This window comes from Phyllostomus discolor, chromosome 4 (assembly GCF_004126475.2).
Source record: "Phyllostomus discolor isolate MPI-MPIP mPhyDis1 chromosome 4, mPhyDis1.pri.v3, whole genome shotgun sequence".
In the NCBI taxonomy this organism is placed as follows: domain Eukaryota; kingdom Metazoa; phylum Chordata; class Mammalia; order Chiroptera; family Phyllostomidae; genus Phyllostomus; species Phyllostomus discolor.
In genome coordinates this window covers 110,935,977-110,951,446 of record NC_040906.2, presented here as the reverse complement: position 1 = coordinate 110,951,446, position 15,470 = coordinate 110,935,977, and the positions used below count along the sequence as shown (strand labels likewise).

General features: G+C 51.8%; 1 protein-coding gene across 4 annotated transcripts in view; it reads left to right on the top strand.

Annotated features, from left to right (window-relative positions):
* The window catches only part of MDGA1 (MAM domain containing glycosylphosphatidylinositol anchor 1), a 55,019-nt gene that overhangs the window by 23,852 nt on the left and 15,697 nt on the right, over nucleotides 1–15,470 (top strand). For 3 of the 4 annotated variants that reach the window (XM_028510597.2, XM_036024059.1, XM_036024060.1), the window contains exons 2-6: nucleotides 5,055–5,194; nucleotides 11,197–11,371; nucleotides 13,109–13,305; nucleotides 14,125–14,257; nucleotides 14,510–14,779. In XM_028510597.2, the coding sequence (XP_028366398.1) occupies nucleotides 5,055–5,194; nucleotides 11,197–11,371; nucleotides 13,109–13,305; nucleotides 14,125–14,257; nucleotides 14,510–14,779 (915 nt within the window). The remainder of the gene's footprint in view (nucleotides 1–5,054; nucleotides 5,195–11,196; nucleotides 11,372–13,108; nucleotides 13,306–14,124; nucleotides 14,258–14,509; nucleotides 14,780–15,470) is intronic. The other variant, XM_036024061.1, reaches the window with a different exon arrangement.

Below are 15,470 nucleotides of genomic sequence, written 5' to 3'. Positions count from 1 at the left end.
TGTGAGCTGAGTTCCAAGCTTCTGGGTGGAAGGCCGGGGTTCGAGTCCCAGCTCGGCCACTGTCCTGTGTCACTCAAATGCCTGAGTGATGTGGGCATTTGCTTCTCCAGGTCTCCATTTCCTTCTCAGCCAAAGGAGCAAAATAGGACTTGCTCTTTCTGCCTCTCCAAACTGAGGCAAGGAGCTTGGAAATGTACAGTGGGCCCCGGGAACGCATCAGCCCTCGTCGTCTGTGCAGAAAAGCCAGGGTCCTGGCGTGCAGTGGGCTTCAGGCCCCCAGGGAGGTGGGCTCCCCAGCAGCCTGCGGGATCGTTTATAGAATAAAAATGCTTGCTGCTGTGGTCAGGTTGCTCATGTGTACCAGACACCGTTTTAACCATTTCATGTGAGTTTACTCACGTATTCCCCACAACAACACCATTTTATAGCTGAGAAAACTGAGGCTTAAGTAATTTGCAGAAAGTCACAAAATAACTTGCTGAAAGCCTCCTGAAGCCCTGCACAGCCCTCAACACGAGTCTTAACCATGTTCATGAAAACTCCCTGCCGGTTTAATGTCTGGCTTGAGTGTTTCCACCCCCGGGATGCAGAGGGGGCCGCAGAGGGCGCCCCCCTGTCCCCATCTCTGGCTCCCGTGCAATCATCTCAGCAGCTGTCATTTAGAGAGAGCGCACACGCTGTTTGGCCAGGTGTTGTACATATATTGCCTTAAACCTTCCCACCAGGCGTGGGAGAAGGCATTATTGTTCCCATTTTACAAATGAGGAGGCTGAGGCTGAGAGAGGTTAAGTACCTTGCCCGGCGTCACCCCGCCACTGGGTAGCAGAGCCAGGGACTCGTCCCAGATTGTCCGCTCCTTCCGTGTCTCTACAGCAGGTCTCTCCTCGCCCTCTGTTCCTCGTCACATGCCTCTGCCTCAGAGTCGTCTTAGCACTTAGCACACTCTGAAACTGCCCTGTTCACGTCTGTTTTCTGGTTTGCTCTCCGTCTCCCCAGAGATTCTCTTTCAGAGCTGGTCCTTGTTTGCTTTTCACGACAGCCTCTTCAGCACCCAGCACGGCGGCAGGCTCGAAGCATTTGTTGTTTGACAGACTCAATGAAAGGATTATGTCATGGTGCCTCTTGACACAGGCCGGGTTGCCTTTGGAATCAGAAGATGCTGCTGTTGGCACGTGCCATCCTGGGGTGTGTGGAGGGAGAGCTGAGGTTAAGTGGGACAGAGCTCCTTTGGGGGCCTGCCACTCGGCGGGGGTTTCCCGGTCAGAAATCCGGTCTAGACATTCCAGCACTGAGCAGAGTGGGGGAGGCTGACCCACGCTAAGGAAACTCAGTGGGGGGTGGGGTGGGGTGACGGACACACCGAAATGCCAGCCAAGGTCAAGGAGGCCTGGGTACTTTGTTGTTGGCCAGTGCTCCTCCAGGAGAACAGTCTACGCCTGGAAGACCGCAGCCGTGCGCAGTGGCTCCTCCAGTGGGGGTCAGTGAGGGCGTGAGGAGCTGCACTGGTTAGTGACGTACAGGAGGGGACCTCAGCGTGCAGTGCCACCGAAGGGAGGTGGCTGCTTTTTAAAAAATTGAAATGTAACTTCGATACTGCAAAATCTTAAGTAAATAACGATACATTTTTACACGTGTATCCACCTGGGTAACCACCCCTCAGGTTAAGATGCAGAGAATTTCCTCCCACCAGATGGGATCCCGCCTTCTCCCCAGGAAGCTCTCCTGTGCCATTCCTGGTCAGTAACGCCTCCCACCCACGGGCAACCGCTGTTTGGGTTCCATTACTACAAGACTGGTTCTTCCCTTTTCTAATTTCAAACAGATAAAACTATATACTCTTCACTTTTTCGTATCCAAGTTCTTTCACTTCAACTGCTTGTGGGTTCACCAGTGTTGTGCCTGGCAGCAGTTGATCTTCACATCTGTGTGGTATTCCGTTGTAGGAATATACCAGCTCATTGCCCTGCGCTGCCCTTGCTGGACACACAAGTTGTCTCCTGCTGTGAGCTGTAGAGGACAAAGCCGCTGTGGGCGGTCTATTGCTCGGTTGTCAGAAGCATCACTTTACTGGGGACATACCCCGCAGTGGGACTCCTGTGTTGTAGGTACACGCTTGTTCAGCCCAAATCTCTTCAAAAGTAGTTCTACCATTTTTAGAGTTGAATAGTCTTATAATGTCATCAAAGGGGGTTGGATAATCTCAATGATGCCCTCATCCCCGATGCCCACTCATCACCCCGTCTCCAGTGAGGACACATGCCTAACAGGCCTTGTGTCTGCTGGCCAGGCCCCTCTTGTCTGGCCTGTGCTGGCTGAGCCCTGAGGAAGTTTAGCTCTCCAGCTCTTTTGCAGTTTTCCTTATTAATCACCAAATCTTCTGCCATTGCCACACTGTCTGGCTATGGGCAAGCCACAGTGTCCAAGGACCTTTAACAGGTCCTTGGGAGCCTGTTAAATCAATGCCTTCCTTGTTGAGAGGCTCCCCGGGCCTCTTGCAGACGTTCATGTGTCCTCCCGGGTTGTCAGCAAGGCACGTTGTGCATCGGTGGGGTGTTTCCCGACGGGATTTCCTGGAGACCTGGCCACAAACGGCTCTCTCTCCCATGTTGTGGCGATGTTCATGCATTTTCATTGCAGCAGGGTGGCAGTGTCAGACCCATTCCCCAGATTCTAGGGTGCATCGTTTGTAGAGACTCTGTGCTGATTAGAAAATTCATAGGAAGTATGAGTTGAAAAAGACCACAGAGAGGCCACCAAATCCATTCCCCTCCTATGGGTGGGGAAGCTCAGGCCCACAGAGGTCTGACTCGCCCAAGGTCACACAGCTTGTCTCCTGACACCTAGTCTAGGTTCATTCCTCTGGGGCACCAGGCAGGCAGGATGGTCATCTGGACACTCGGACTCCGGGTGGCAGCTGCCACTGTTTGCAGAACCTGCTGCTGTTTAGAGAGACTCTCGTGGTTGAACATGGCCTGCGTCACTCCCAGCTGCTGCCCCATGAGCTTCTCAACCTGCAGCCAGGCTGCCTCTGTGGACCCCTCTCTGTAGCGGGTTCACGGCTGTCCCATCAGCGTTGCTTGGAGAGATTCTATTAAGGCACTACTGTGTCGTCTGCAGAGCAGCAGAGTTCCACCAAGCACTTCTCATTTACACTGTGTTACTGTACATCCACCCTGATGAGTTCTCAGGCTTGGCAGCATTCTCTCCATTTCAGAGATGAGAAAACAAAGGTCTGAAGATCACTACCTGCTTACCCCCAGTGAATCATAATATATAATGCAGTACCCTGCCCCGTCCACTGGCACGTAGGCCCCTTGTTCTTTGAGGTCTGGTTCAAAGGCTGCCTCTTCCATAGAGCCTTCTGTGATTCTCCCTCCTTCTGTGATTCTTCCTCCAGTGGATGGTGATGGCTTGCTCCTCTGACCTCTCCTACAACGCTTAGCGACTTCACCATGGGATGTTCTTGTAAACTCATTAATGCAACATCCCCTGAGTGCCTGCTGTATTTAAGGCCTTGTGCTGGCCTTACCAAGCATACCAAGATGAAGTTCACAGCTTGGTAGGCAGAAAGACAAGACCCCCGAACTTGGCAGACACACAGATTGACGCTTTGCCAGTTGTGCTGAGTGACCGATACAAAAGGATGGGGGTGCAGTCAATCACGGGGCACTTCCTGGAGAAGTTACACTTAAAAAAAATACTCACCTGAGGATATGTTTGTTGATTTGAGAGAGAGAGGAAGCGGGGTGGGGGAAGGGAGACAGAAACATCGATCAGCTATCTCCCCTGTGTGCCCTGACTGGCGATCAAACCTGTAACCTTTTGGTGCAGTGGACGACGCTCCAGCCATCGAGCCGCCTGGCTAGGGTGGAATCACACATTTAAGCACAGGTTCCATCTCAGCTTTGGGGCTGTGATTTAGGGCATGAACTATGTCCGCTCCCTGTGTCCCTCGTATTCTGATCAGCTCTTCCACCTCCACTCTCCCCACCCTCAGCTGTGAGCAGACAGGCGTGAACTGGGGGCCTTACTCTCCTTCCCAGAGCCCCAGCATTTGTGGGGTGGGGGCTGGTTTACCTTTAGCACAGTGGGCTTGACACTGAGGGAGGGCCTGTGAACTTTTCCAGTGGGGTCATTTCCCCCTCCCCAGCCCTGGGCATTGTAAGAGAGGTCAGGGAAGAGCCAGTTTTTTGAGAACTTCTGTCCCTTGGAGAAGAGCTGGCACAGGCTCAGGGCGCAGCGAGGGAAAATGAACAGGGTTGTGGGTAAGGGAAGTGTGTAGTCTGTGGGGTTGGGGGGGTCTTAGGTTAGGTTCTCTAGGAGCAGAGCCTGGGACCGTTGGGGGTAGGTACAGTTCAGGCAAGTGATTTGCTGAGAAAATATTCTCAGGAGAAACTAGGGAAAAAAGGGAAGCAGCTGGGCAAAAATGTGGTTGAACTGACTTAGCCTCAGCCTCTCTCCAGGGTCATGGGGTCCAGGGGTCCAGAGGTCCAGGGGTGAGGCTCTGGAGTATAAACAGCACCATAGTCATCCCATCTGAGGCAAGAGGGCTGGGCTTTGCACCTGTTTGCCAGTCATCGGGAGGGCGTGTGTATATTGGGGAAGAGGGTGACCTCCTAGGCATTTCTGGGCCAGGCAGCTCCCACCGGCTAAGGGCAGTTCCCTGGGGAAGGTGAGCTCTGTGCACCCAGTAGCTGTCACTCAGAGCAGCTGGGGACAGATGCGCCCGCCAGATGCAGGGTAGAGCACCAGCAGCCTCCACCACAGGGGGCTGCTAAAACAATCTGGATTACAAAACCCCTCACCTTCATCAGCTCATTGATGCGCCCTGATCTCTTGCAGTGGGGAAAGAACTGCCCCTTTCTGAGTTCCTGGCCCTTCTGGTTGTGGCCTGGGGCTCTGGGAGGGTTCTTTCCTGAGCTCAATGGGCTCAGGCCTCTGAAGAATGACCTGGGGAAATCTGGGCTGCCCCCTGCCCCTGATATCGTCAGGAGGGAGCCTTAGACCCCCTCTGGCCCTGGCGCCCCTTGTCTAAACCTCTCACTCTTTGCCAGCTCCAGCCCAGGCCCAGATCGTGCACGCGGGCCAGGCGTGTGTGGTGAAAGAGGACAACATCAGTGAGCGCGTCTACACCATCCGGGAGGGCGACACCCTCGTGCTGCAGTGCCTTGTCACCGGGCACCCTCGGCCCCAGGTAAGCCCCCACCCAGCCTGTGTGGCCTCTCCTGCCCACACCGCCGCCCTCTCCACCCCCACTCTGCGATCAGAGCTTGAGGAACCACAGCAGGCGAAGGAGACTAGAGGCCATGGGGGCAAATGCACAGAAGACAGGAGCCAGGGCTGGAGAAAGAGCTGGAAAATGAACTCTGAGGAAGGGCTGGAGGCTGTGGGCTTATTCACTTGAAAACATTGCTGGCCATGGGGAAAACCCGGAAGGTCAGTTACTCAGTTCCACTCCGTCCCTCGTGGAGGTGGGCAGACACGCCCTCAGCTGCGCTGCAGCCGTGTTTGAGAGCGGACAGGACGCCAAGCACTGTGCTGGGTGCTTTCTCCAGTGTTTTCCCTTTGGCTCCTCACAACCATGCCGCAAGGAACACATTCGTGCCCCCATTTTACAGCTGAGGAAATAGAGGTTCAGGCTGGGTAAACTCCCAAGATCACACAGTTCTTTCAAAGGTGGAAGCAGAATTTGCATCCAGAACCAGCGTTCCCGGTAGCCTGGCACACTTCCTCCCAGTGTATTCGTCTTTGGATTAGGGGCTCCAGGAATTACCAGCAACAGAGAATACGATCTCTACTTCAGGAGGCGTCTGGTGGGCAAGGCCTACACTCTTGAGGTTAAAAGACTCTAAGCAATTAGAAAGCAACAGATGCTGGGGATCTGGAAATGCCAGTTGAATTTTGCCCCGGACCAGCTGGATGGTTCAGACAGGAAGTGCAGGCTGGTTACCACTGAGAGCTGATGCAAGGAGGTGGTGGGCTGGAGGGATGCGTAGAATTTGCTGCTGAGCTGCTGTGACCTTTAAGAGCAGCAGAAAAGGTGTAGGTTGGATTCTAGGAAGGAGAGTGAAATGTAAAGTCCTTTTATTGGGATAATTTTGGGAACAGGGATGGCTCTAGTAGGTCTGGCCTTGAGATAAGCAGATGCACGAGGAAACCCCTGCAGAGGTGTCCAACCTGTGGCCATAGGCTGCATGAAGCCCAGGATGCCTGTGAGACAATCCAATGCAAAATCGTAGATTTATTTAAGACATGAGATTTTTTTTGGTGATTACATGTTGCAATGTATTTTGCATGTGGCCCAAGACAACTTTTCTTCCAGCGTGGCCCAGAGGTGCCAAAAGGTTGGACACCCCTGCACGACTCTTTTCACCTGAAACTCTGATCACTGCTTGCGCCTTCTGGAAGGCTTGTTTAGGCGTGCAAACAGTGCTGCCAGTCTTCAGGTTGGTGTCAGGTGTGACTATTAGGGATGGTCCATCCTGTTGCCAGGGAGGCAGCTGGGCCATCTGTCCCTAAGGCCACACTGGCCATCTGTGTATGTCCCCTCATGCGTCACGTGTGTGAGTCATTTGTGGTTGTGGCTGTGTGTACATGCATTCGTTTTTCTATTTCTATCTACAGTTTCATTGTTTTTCCTGCTATCCAGGCTCAAACCCCTGGGCTCACATTTGCCTCTGTCCCACCTCATTGCCCACATATAGCCAGCCCCTGACACCTTTCTTTTTATTTTCTTGCATGGGCCCTCTCCTGCCTGTTCCTCGTTATTCCTCTGGGTCAGACCTTCAGTCCTGTTCCCTGGTCCACTGCCCATTCTCCCAAATCTCCCCTCCGGTCCATTCCTGCACCCCGATCCCTAATTCTTATCCTCCAGCCTGCTGCATCATATCGCTCCCCTCTCAGAAACCCTTTGTGGCTCCCCACGACCGACCAGACCCAGTTCCAGCTCTTGGAGGTAGAACCGAAGACCTCCCACAACCAGCCCCCACCTGCCTTTCCTGTCTCGTCTCCCATCTTCCTCACACCTGTGCTCCAGTCGAACTTGCCCACATACACCCTGTTCATTCCTGCCTTAACCACTGCTGCTCACCACTCCTGAAATGCCTTCTAGTTCCCCTTTCACTCATTTCATTACAACAAACATGTTGAGGACCAGCTCTGTGCCAAGCCTTGTGATGCAGCCCAAGGATACAGTTGCAGTTCCTCTTGTCACGGAGCATCTTGTCTCCCAGGGAGCAGCATCATCTCATGGCCCTCTCTGTGTCAGAGTGGGGGACTGAGTGGGCAGGAATTCAATGTTTCTCCGAATGTCCAGAGAGAGGGAATCCTTGGGGCCCAAATGAAGAAGGGATCTATAGCAATGGCAGTGAGCCGGAGTTGAAGAACCTGGTTCTTGGAAGGATTTGGACTACGCGGACCTCAGGGGTCATAGTACGGATGCCCGCATGGAGCCGACTGAGTTGAGGCCATGGGCCGTCTGTGGCTAGAAGCTGGAACTGGACTCCATCTAAAGCTGGAAGCTCAAAAGAGTAGCACCACCTATAAATGGGGACCAGAAGACCTCTCTCCCCAGCCCAGAGTCACAGCAGGGAGTGGACTCTGTCTTTCAGGGTGTGGGTGTAAACAGTCCCCTGTGAGAGAGCATGACCCTCAGCCTGTCCGCCCCTGGCAGTGGTGAGGAAACCCTAAACCAAGAAACTAACAGAAAAACTGGTTGGAACCTGGGGACCCATGTGTCTTGGCCATCGGCAGCCACAGGCTGCACCACAGACAGGCCTGTCGGGGCCTAAGTGGGACTTCTGTGGAAGATGATTGCCACTGACTACAAGCCTGTGGAGTGAAATCCTGAAACTCACTTAAGAATCCAGCACCAGGAGAGACAGTCCGTATACTCAAATAATTGAACAATTCATATCCAAGGAAACAGATAATAGAGAAATTTTAAAGGATCTTTAAAATAAATGTTTAAAATGTGATGCCCTGGCCAGTGTGGTTCGGTGGATTGAGTGCCGGCCTATGAACCAAGAGGTCACTGGTTCAATTCCCAATCAGGGCACATGCCTGTGTTGTAGGCCAGGTCCCCAGGTCGGGGCATGAGAGAAAACCAATCGATGTTTCTTTCACACACTGATGTTTCTCTCTGTCTCTTTCCCCCTTTCTTCCCCTCTGTCTAAAAGTAAATAAATAAAGTCTTTTAAAAAATGTTTAAAGAGGTAATAGGGGTAGAATCTACAGGACAGGAGACTGTAAAACCTGATCAGTTAGATATGGAAACAAAAGCAAATAGAAATTGTAGAAAATGGAATAAGTTTTTGACTTTATGTATTTATTTATTTATTAAATGATTTTATTTATCTATTTTTAGAGAGGGGAAGGGAGGGAGAAAGAGAGGGAGAGAAGCATCAATGTGTGTTGCCTCTCACACGCCCCCTACTGGGGACCTGGCTCACGACCCAGGCATGTGCCCTGACTGGGAATTGAACAGGTGACCCTTTGGCTTGCAGGCCAGAACTCAGTCCACTGAGCCACACCAGCCAGGGCTGAAATAAGTTTTTGAAAAATTGGCCTTAATAGCACAGAGATAACTAAAGAGAAAATTAATGAATCAGATGCTAGATCCAGTCTGAGGAAATCCGCAGACTGGAGAAGACAAAGAGATGGAGATGTGAGACGGAAGCTGGGAGACAGGAGGAGAGGATGAGAAGCTACAGCATAAACTTAGGTAGTCCAGGTGAGGCTAGAGATGACCAAGAGGAAGCAATATTCAAAGATTGAAACTGAGAATTTTGTAGACTTGAAGAAAGGTATGAACCTTCACATGGATAAAACAAACCACATTCTAAGCAGTGTGTAAACAAACCCCATCTAGACAAATTGTGTTAAAACCACAAAAGTCAAGTACAAAAAGAAAAAAAATTCATGGCCTTGTTCTCTCTCCAAAGCACGCTTTGGTCTCAGTATGGATCACCTGAAGCTGCCTGTAGCCTTCCCCAAGTTTCGTAAAGTCCGAGTCCATGAGGGTACAGCTGAGGGTGAGGAGGGATTGAGAACACCAACATCATGGCCAGCAGTGACCCTTCCCTGCATGAGAAGGTTGCCCTTTCACTTCTTTCTCCTGGCTTTTTTGTTTTTATGACCTATGGCCTGACCTATTCTCCAGTATTAGAGCCCTTGCCCTGTCTCAGTAGCAAGCAGTTCTCAACTTTAAGATGGAAGCTTCCGCCCTGGCTGGCATAGCTCAGTGGATTGAGCGCGGGCTGCAAACCAAAGTGTCGCAGGTTCGATTCCCAGTCAGGCCACATACCTGGGTTGCAGGCCATGACCCCCAGCAACTGCACATTGATGTTTCTCTCTCTCTCTCTTTCTCCCTCCCCTCCCTCTGTAAAAAAATAAATAAATAAAATCTTAAAAAAAAAAGATGGAAGCTTCCCTACATCATCCTCCTGTCCTTAGAATTTAGTAACGTGGAACTGATCAGTTTTTCTTAAACCTCTGGTAATTGGAGTCATATCCAATAGCTCCAGTTTCTTGTGTAATCTTTAATAGTGTCCTGTGATCTAAGGCAATGTTAATAAAAGACATTTGTTGAGTGACTAATGTACACAAGGCCCCCACTTATGTGCTTTGCATACTTTGTTTCTAAACCTCATAACGACCCTGCAAACTGGGTAGTGTGCTGCATAATAGTTATTGATATCTGTTGCTGCATAACAAATGCTTCAAAATTTAGGGGCTGAAAATGACAAACACTTACTATCTCATCATCTCTGTGGGGTAGGAACCCCAGGGCAGCTGGTTCTGGCTCAGGACCTCTCCCCAGGCTGTCGTCATTTGAAGACTGATGGGCTGGAGGACCCCCGTGGACCTCTCTGCAGGGTTGCCCATGACAGGACAGTTGGCTTTCCCCAGAGCGAGTGACCCGAGAACGCAATCAAGATGGGCATCACAGTCTTTTATAACCTGATCTTGGAAGTGACATACCATTCCCCCTGCTGTATTCTATCGGCCACGCAGACCAGCTCTGCTACAAAGTGGGAGGGGACTGCAGAAATGTCTGAGAACCAGGAGGTGGGATCATTTGGGGCCATCTTGGAGGCTCATCTTGCACACCTTGAGAGATGAGTAACCTTAGTCTTCCAGGCACTAAGTATATGAGGTCTGTCCAGAAAGTGTCCATCCATGTAATATGAAAAATAGAGGCATTTATTGAAGAAGGTACAAGATACAAGAAACATTATACATAAGACAATGACGCCTCAGACCGGCACAAAGCAGGCACCTTGGGACCTCACACAGTTCTCCCAATCTCTATCAGCTGCCCTGTCATAATTTCCTGAATCTCATTGATGCTCTGAAATCTCTTCCCTTTCAAAGGTGATTTTAGTTTTGGGAAAAGCCAGAAGTTGCAGGGTGCCAAATCTGGGCTGTAGGGGCACTGAGTCTCCTGGGTGATTTGATGTTTCACCAAAAAACTCTGCATGAGACATGATGCATGAGTGGGCACATTGTTGTGATGAAGCTGCCAATCGCCAGTTGCCCATACCTGTGGCTTTCTGAATCATCTGAATAGTTTCCACGTAGGAATGTCCAAGCTTAATGCAAAATTTGATGCAGATTCATTGCTGTACTCACTCAGTCATTTTGAATGTGACAGCCACACAGTACACATGCTCACTCAACACATCTACCGCCCCCACTGACTAGTACAGTGAAGTTGTCACAGTTCACGCATGCACATTCCAGTCCACTCCCCTTGACTGCCAGGTTACATTGATGTCACGCAAACTGTTCAAGCCATTATCATATTAACAATGGTTGGACTTTTTCTAGATCTTGTACATTAAATCCTTTCAGTAACTGTAGGAGGGGGTAATATTCTCCATTTTAAAAATGAGAAAAGGAAGGCAGGAGAGGCTGGGTAATTTGCTCACAAATCCATACTCCTAACTACTCTGCACACTGCCTTCTTTCAAGTGTCATCTCTCTGACCCTGGATTCCCCAGGCCCTTGGCTGAGGTGTCCTACCCCATCTGTGTATTTCCACAAGTCTGTCTAGGTTAGTTTCCTAGGTCCAAATATGGCTCACATGCCTTGTGAAAAACCATGGGGGTTAGAGGGGAGACACAGTGCAGGGTTGGCCCAGAGGTCCCCCCACCCTCACTGCGGGTCTGACTCTGCCCCACCCTGCCTGCCCAGGTGCGGTGGACCAAGACAGCTGGCAGTGCCTCAGACAAGTTCCAGGAGACCTCCGTGTTCAACGAGACGCTGCGCATTGAACGCATCGCACGCACGCAGGGGGGCCGCTACTACTGCAAGGCAGAGAACGGTGTGGGCGTGCCCGCCATCAAGTCCATCCGCGTGGACGTGCAGTGTGAGTCCGAGCCCCCCTGTCAATCCTGGCCCCTCCCTCGGGAAGAAGGGGTCAAACTCAGGCTAGGAAGGAGGAGTGGGGCTGGGGCGCCGTGGAGAACCGACCCCTGCATGGAGGAGGGCGGTGGAGATTTCCTCCCTTCCATGCCTGAGAGGGGCATCTCCGCTGTTCCTGCGATGTGTGCTGCCCTGTACCGCTCTCACTTCCCCTCTGTGGGAATGTGAACCTTGCAGCATCCCTGTAAAGTGGTCAGGGAGGGCAGGACAGGTTGGATCTGTACCTATTCCACAGATGAAGAAACTGAGGTACCACAGACTCTAGACTTGCTCATGAGCATAGATCTCTTCACTATGGTTCACTGGCCTTCCTACAGTACCTCATGCCTCTGCTTTTGCCCCAGGGCAACTCTGAAACGTCCTCACCCCACCCTGTGCAGGAGCAAGCACCTCTCAGTCCTTGCTGCTGCTTGAATGGGAAGTCTCCAGTCCCCACCTGCCTTCCATGGATTGTCCCTTAACCCCAAGAGGCTATCTCTCTGCTTGCTACCCCCTCTGTGCCTATCCAGGCTGACCTAGGTACCCAGAACCTGTGAGGCCAGGCCAAGGGCCTGTGAAAAACCATGGGGGTTAGAGACACCATCTTAATGTCTACAGTGAACCTGCCCATTGAACAGGCCTCACACCCCCCAGCGGGCCCAGTTGAATGGTGAGCAGTGGAACCCCAGACCCTCTCTTCTGTCCTGCATCAGCCACCCAGGCACCTGCCAGACCCTGGGGCTGAGGATCATTTCTCAACTTATTGGTGCTGAAGGGGGCTGGGAGGCATGGCCTGGACTTCACCAATGCCCCACCTCTGCCATGGCCTTGATAATGACCTCTATCTGAGTGGGCTGTGGAAGGAGGACAGAATGCTGGCATGTTGGAACATGCATTGTAGGATGTTTGAATGTGGAATTGTTGATGACTTTGGCTCACAATCCTGGTTGCACATTAGAATCTCTAGGGCATCCTTTTAAAAAACACTGATGTCTGGGTCCAACTTCAGAGACTCTGATATAATTGGTTGGGGTGGGGCCCAGACATGGGGACTTTTTTTTTAATTGAGGACTAACCTACATCCAGTAGAGTACACTAATCTTAAGTGTACAGTTTAATGAATTCTCACATACGTGTGTGTGTGTGTAAACACCATGTAGTTCAAGGGACTCTCCAGGACCCCAGGAAGTTTCCTCATGGCCTTCCCTGTCAGTAATCTTCTTAGAGACAATCACTCTTCCTCTGATTTCCGACACATTAATGAGCTCTTCCAGGCATCAGTATTGAAAAGGAAATCTCTATGTGATTTCATTCTGCAAATGAGGAAGAACTACCAATCTAGTCCAATTTACCAGTGAGGAACAGGCAGAGAAGAGACTTAGGTCACAGTACAAATTAATAACTAGCCTGGGATTTGAACCAGGGTTTCCTGATTTCTAGTCTGCTGCTGCTTCCTCCATCCCATGATGGGCGGGTGAAGATAGACAACCCCCACGCAGGTCCCTGGGGAGGGACAGCTGGGAAGTCATTAGGTCGAGACCCCTAATTCTAAAGGTTGGTTAAGCTGCAGGGTTGGGAGGGCAGCTGGCTGTCTAGAAGCATCCTTTAGGGTGGCTCAGCTTTCTCTGGGGGCTGCCAGGAGCCCGAATCCCCCACATGGGAAGCATCCAGTCCCGACTCGACTGGGGCTGTGTCCTTGCAGACCTGGACGAGCCGGTGCTGACGGTGCACCAGACAGTGAGTGATGTCCGAGGCAACTTCTACCAGGAGAAGACGGTGTTCCTGCGCTGTACGGTCAACTCCAACCCACCTGCACGCTTCATCTGGAAGCGGGGCTCCGACACCCTGTCCCACAGCCAGGACAATGGAGTCGACATCTATGAGCCCCTCTACACCCAGGTCAGCATGGGCAGTAGCTGGCCTGGTCTCCTTATGGCTCAACTTACATTCTTCCTCCTGCGCCCAACAAGGGAGGGAGGGGACGGGGGACTGAGGCCCCACCGTTGGGAGTTCTTGGGCCTGGCCTGACTAAAACAGTTCTGTTCTGACATCAGAAGCGTGCATTCTGACTGGGCTTCAGACACCCTGGGGCAGATGAAGTTTGGACAGAGGCTCGGGGAACAGTGATGGGGACAGGAGAGTCTCCAAGGCAACATGTCCTTCTGGAACACTGCCAGTTAGGAAAGGCACCCTCTAGAGGCAGGCAGGCCACCCCTGCCCACTGCCGGCTGTCAGAGGATTGGGACCCTGCGGGCAGACACAGCAGGACTTGCGGGCAGAGCAGTGACTCCACTTCCCATAGGCCCCGTACCGCCCCAGGAAATGGTGATGAAGCCATCCTGCCAGGGAGGGTTTTCAAAGGTGGCTTTCCTAGGTGCCTGTCAGAGCTTCACACGTGGCCATGGCCAATGGAGCCAGCTCCATGTTTGTATGGGTGGCAGGGCTCCCCCCCCCTACCCTTCTGTTTCTCAAAGTAGAGAAGCTGAGGCCTGGTCCTGGCCAGTGTGCACCAGGGCAGCCTCAGATGAGAGGAGCCCAGGGTGTGAAGAGTGCAGCATCCACCCCAGACTCGGGCTCCCTGGGGATAAATGGTGTGGAGGCTGGGAAAGATAGGGATTAGAATAAGAATTTGCTTTAGCTGCTGGTGCTGGGTAAATATGGGAGGGATCCTGGGAGCCCCAAGCAGCCCCCTCATACCAGTGGCCCACTGCTGCTCAGGGGGAGACCAAGGTCCTGAAGCTGAAGAACCTTCGGCCCCAGGACTACGCCAGCTACACCTGCCAGGTGTCTGTACGCAATGTGTGCGGCATCCCGGACAAGGCCATCACCTTCCGGCTCACCAACACCACAGGTACAGGCACTTTCCTGACCTCACCTTTGACCAGCTGAGCTGGCGCCCAGTCAGGAGAGGGCGCCTCACCCCACAGAGGACTCTAGGCGCATCGCCACTAGTGCATCCCCTCCTCCCCTCTGCCTGCTCCCTGCCTTCTCCTCTTTCTCATCCCCCATCCTTCCCCAGCCCCATGGTTTTCCTAGCTCCCTATATCCCCACATTTAGCCCTGCCTCGTGGTCCCCTAAGACCCCACCTCCTTGTCCTCTTAGCACCACCAGCTCTGAAGCTGTCTGTGAACGAAACTCTGGTGGTGAACCCTGGGGAGAATGTGACGGTGCAGTGTCTGCTGACAGGCGGCGATCCCCTGCCCCAGCTGCAGTGGTCCCATGGGCCGGGCCCGCTGCCCCTGGGGGCTCTGGCCCAAGGTGGCACCCTCAGTGTCCCTTCAGTGCAGGCCCTGGACTCTGGCTACTACAACTGCACAGCCACCAACAATGTGGGCAACCCTGCCAAGAAGACCGTCAACCTGCTGGTGCGATGTACGTGGCTCGGAGGGGTGGGAGGGAACACGGAGGCAGACAGGGTCCCCGTCCTGTAAGAACTACCAGTGACACAGGACAGGGGCCTGTCCTCTTTTTCTTGGTAGGTGATAAATGCTCAGGAGGCGTGCTCCAGGCACTTTTATTCCCTGCGATCTAGATGTCTTCCAGCAGAGAGCAGGGTTAAAATTTGTGTAAAGTTTTATTTACAACTTACAATCTACATCTCCAAATATAACCTCAGCAATGCCAGAGGTAGGAAGGCCTGGTTTTGAGTACCTACTTTTTTCTAGGTTGGGCTGAGGTTGCAAAAAGCTAAATGTGGACTTCCAGTCTTCAGGAGAAACTTCTTTTGTACACTGGTTCCCGTAGGAGTCTCTGAGTTAAAGTGAAAATGAAACATTTCCATATAACTCAGGTGTAAATCTCTATTAGCAAAGCATTTTAATGAATCTGAAGACAATTATTAAATGTAAAAATGATACAAAACTTGGAGTACAATCTAAAGAAGTACACTTTCCTTACTAAACCTCAGCTTCAGTAGTTAGCATTAGCTGCTAATGACGTGATCCGGATTTTGCTACTCTGCTTCAAGGAGAAAACTTCAAATTCTTCTGCTTGTGTAACTTTAGGTTGTTTGCCTGTTTGTTTATTTGTTATATGTTTTTTAAAGATACGGGCTGTTTCCAGC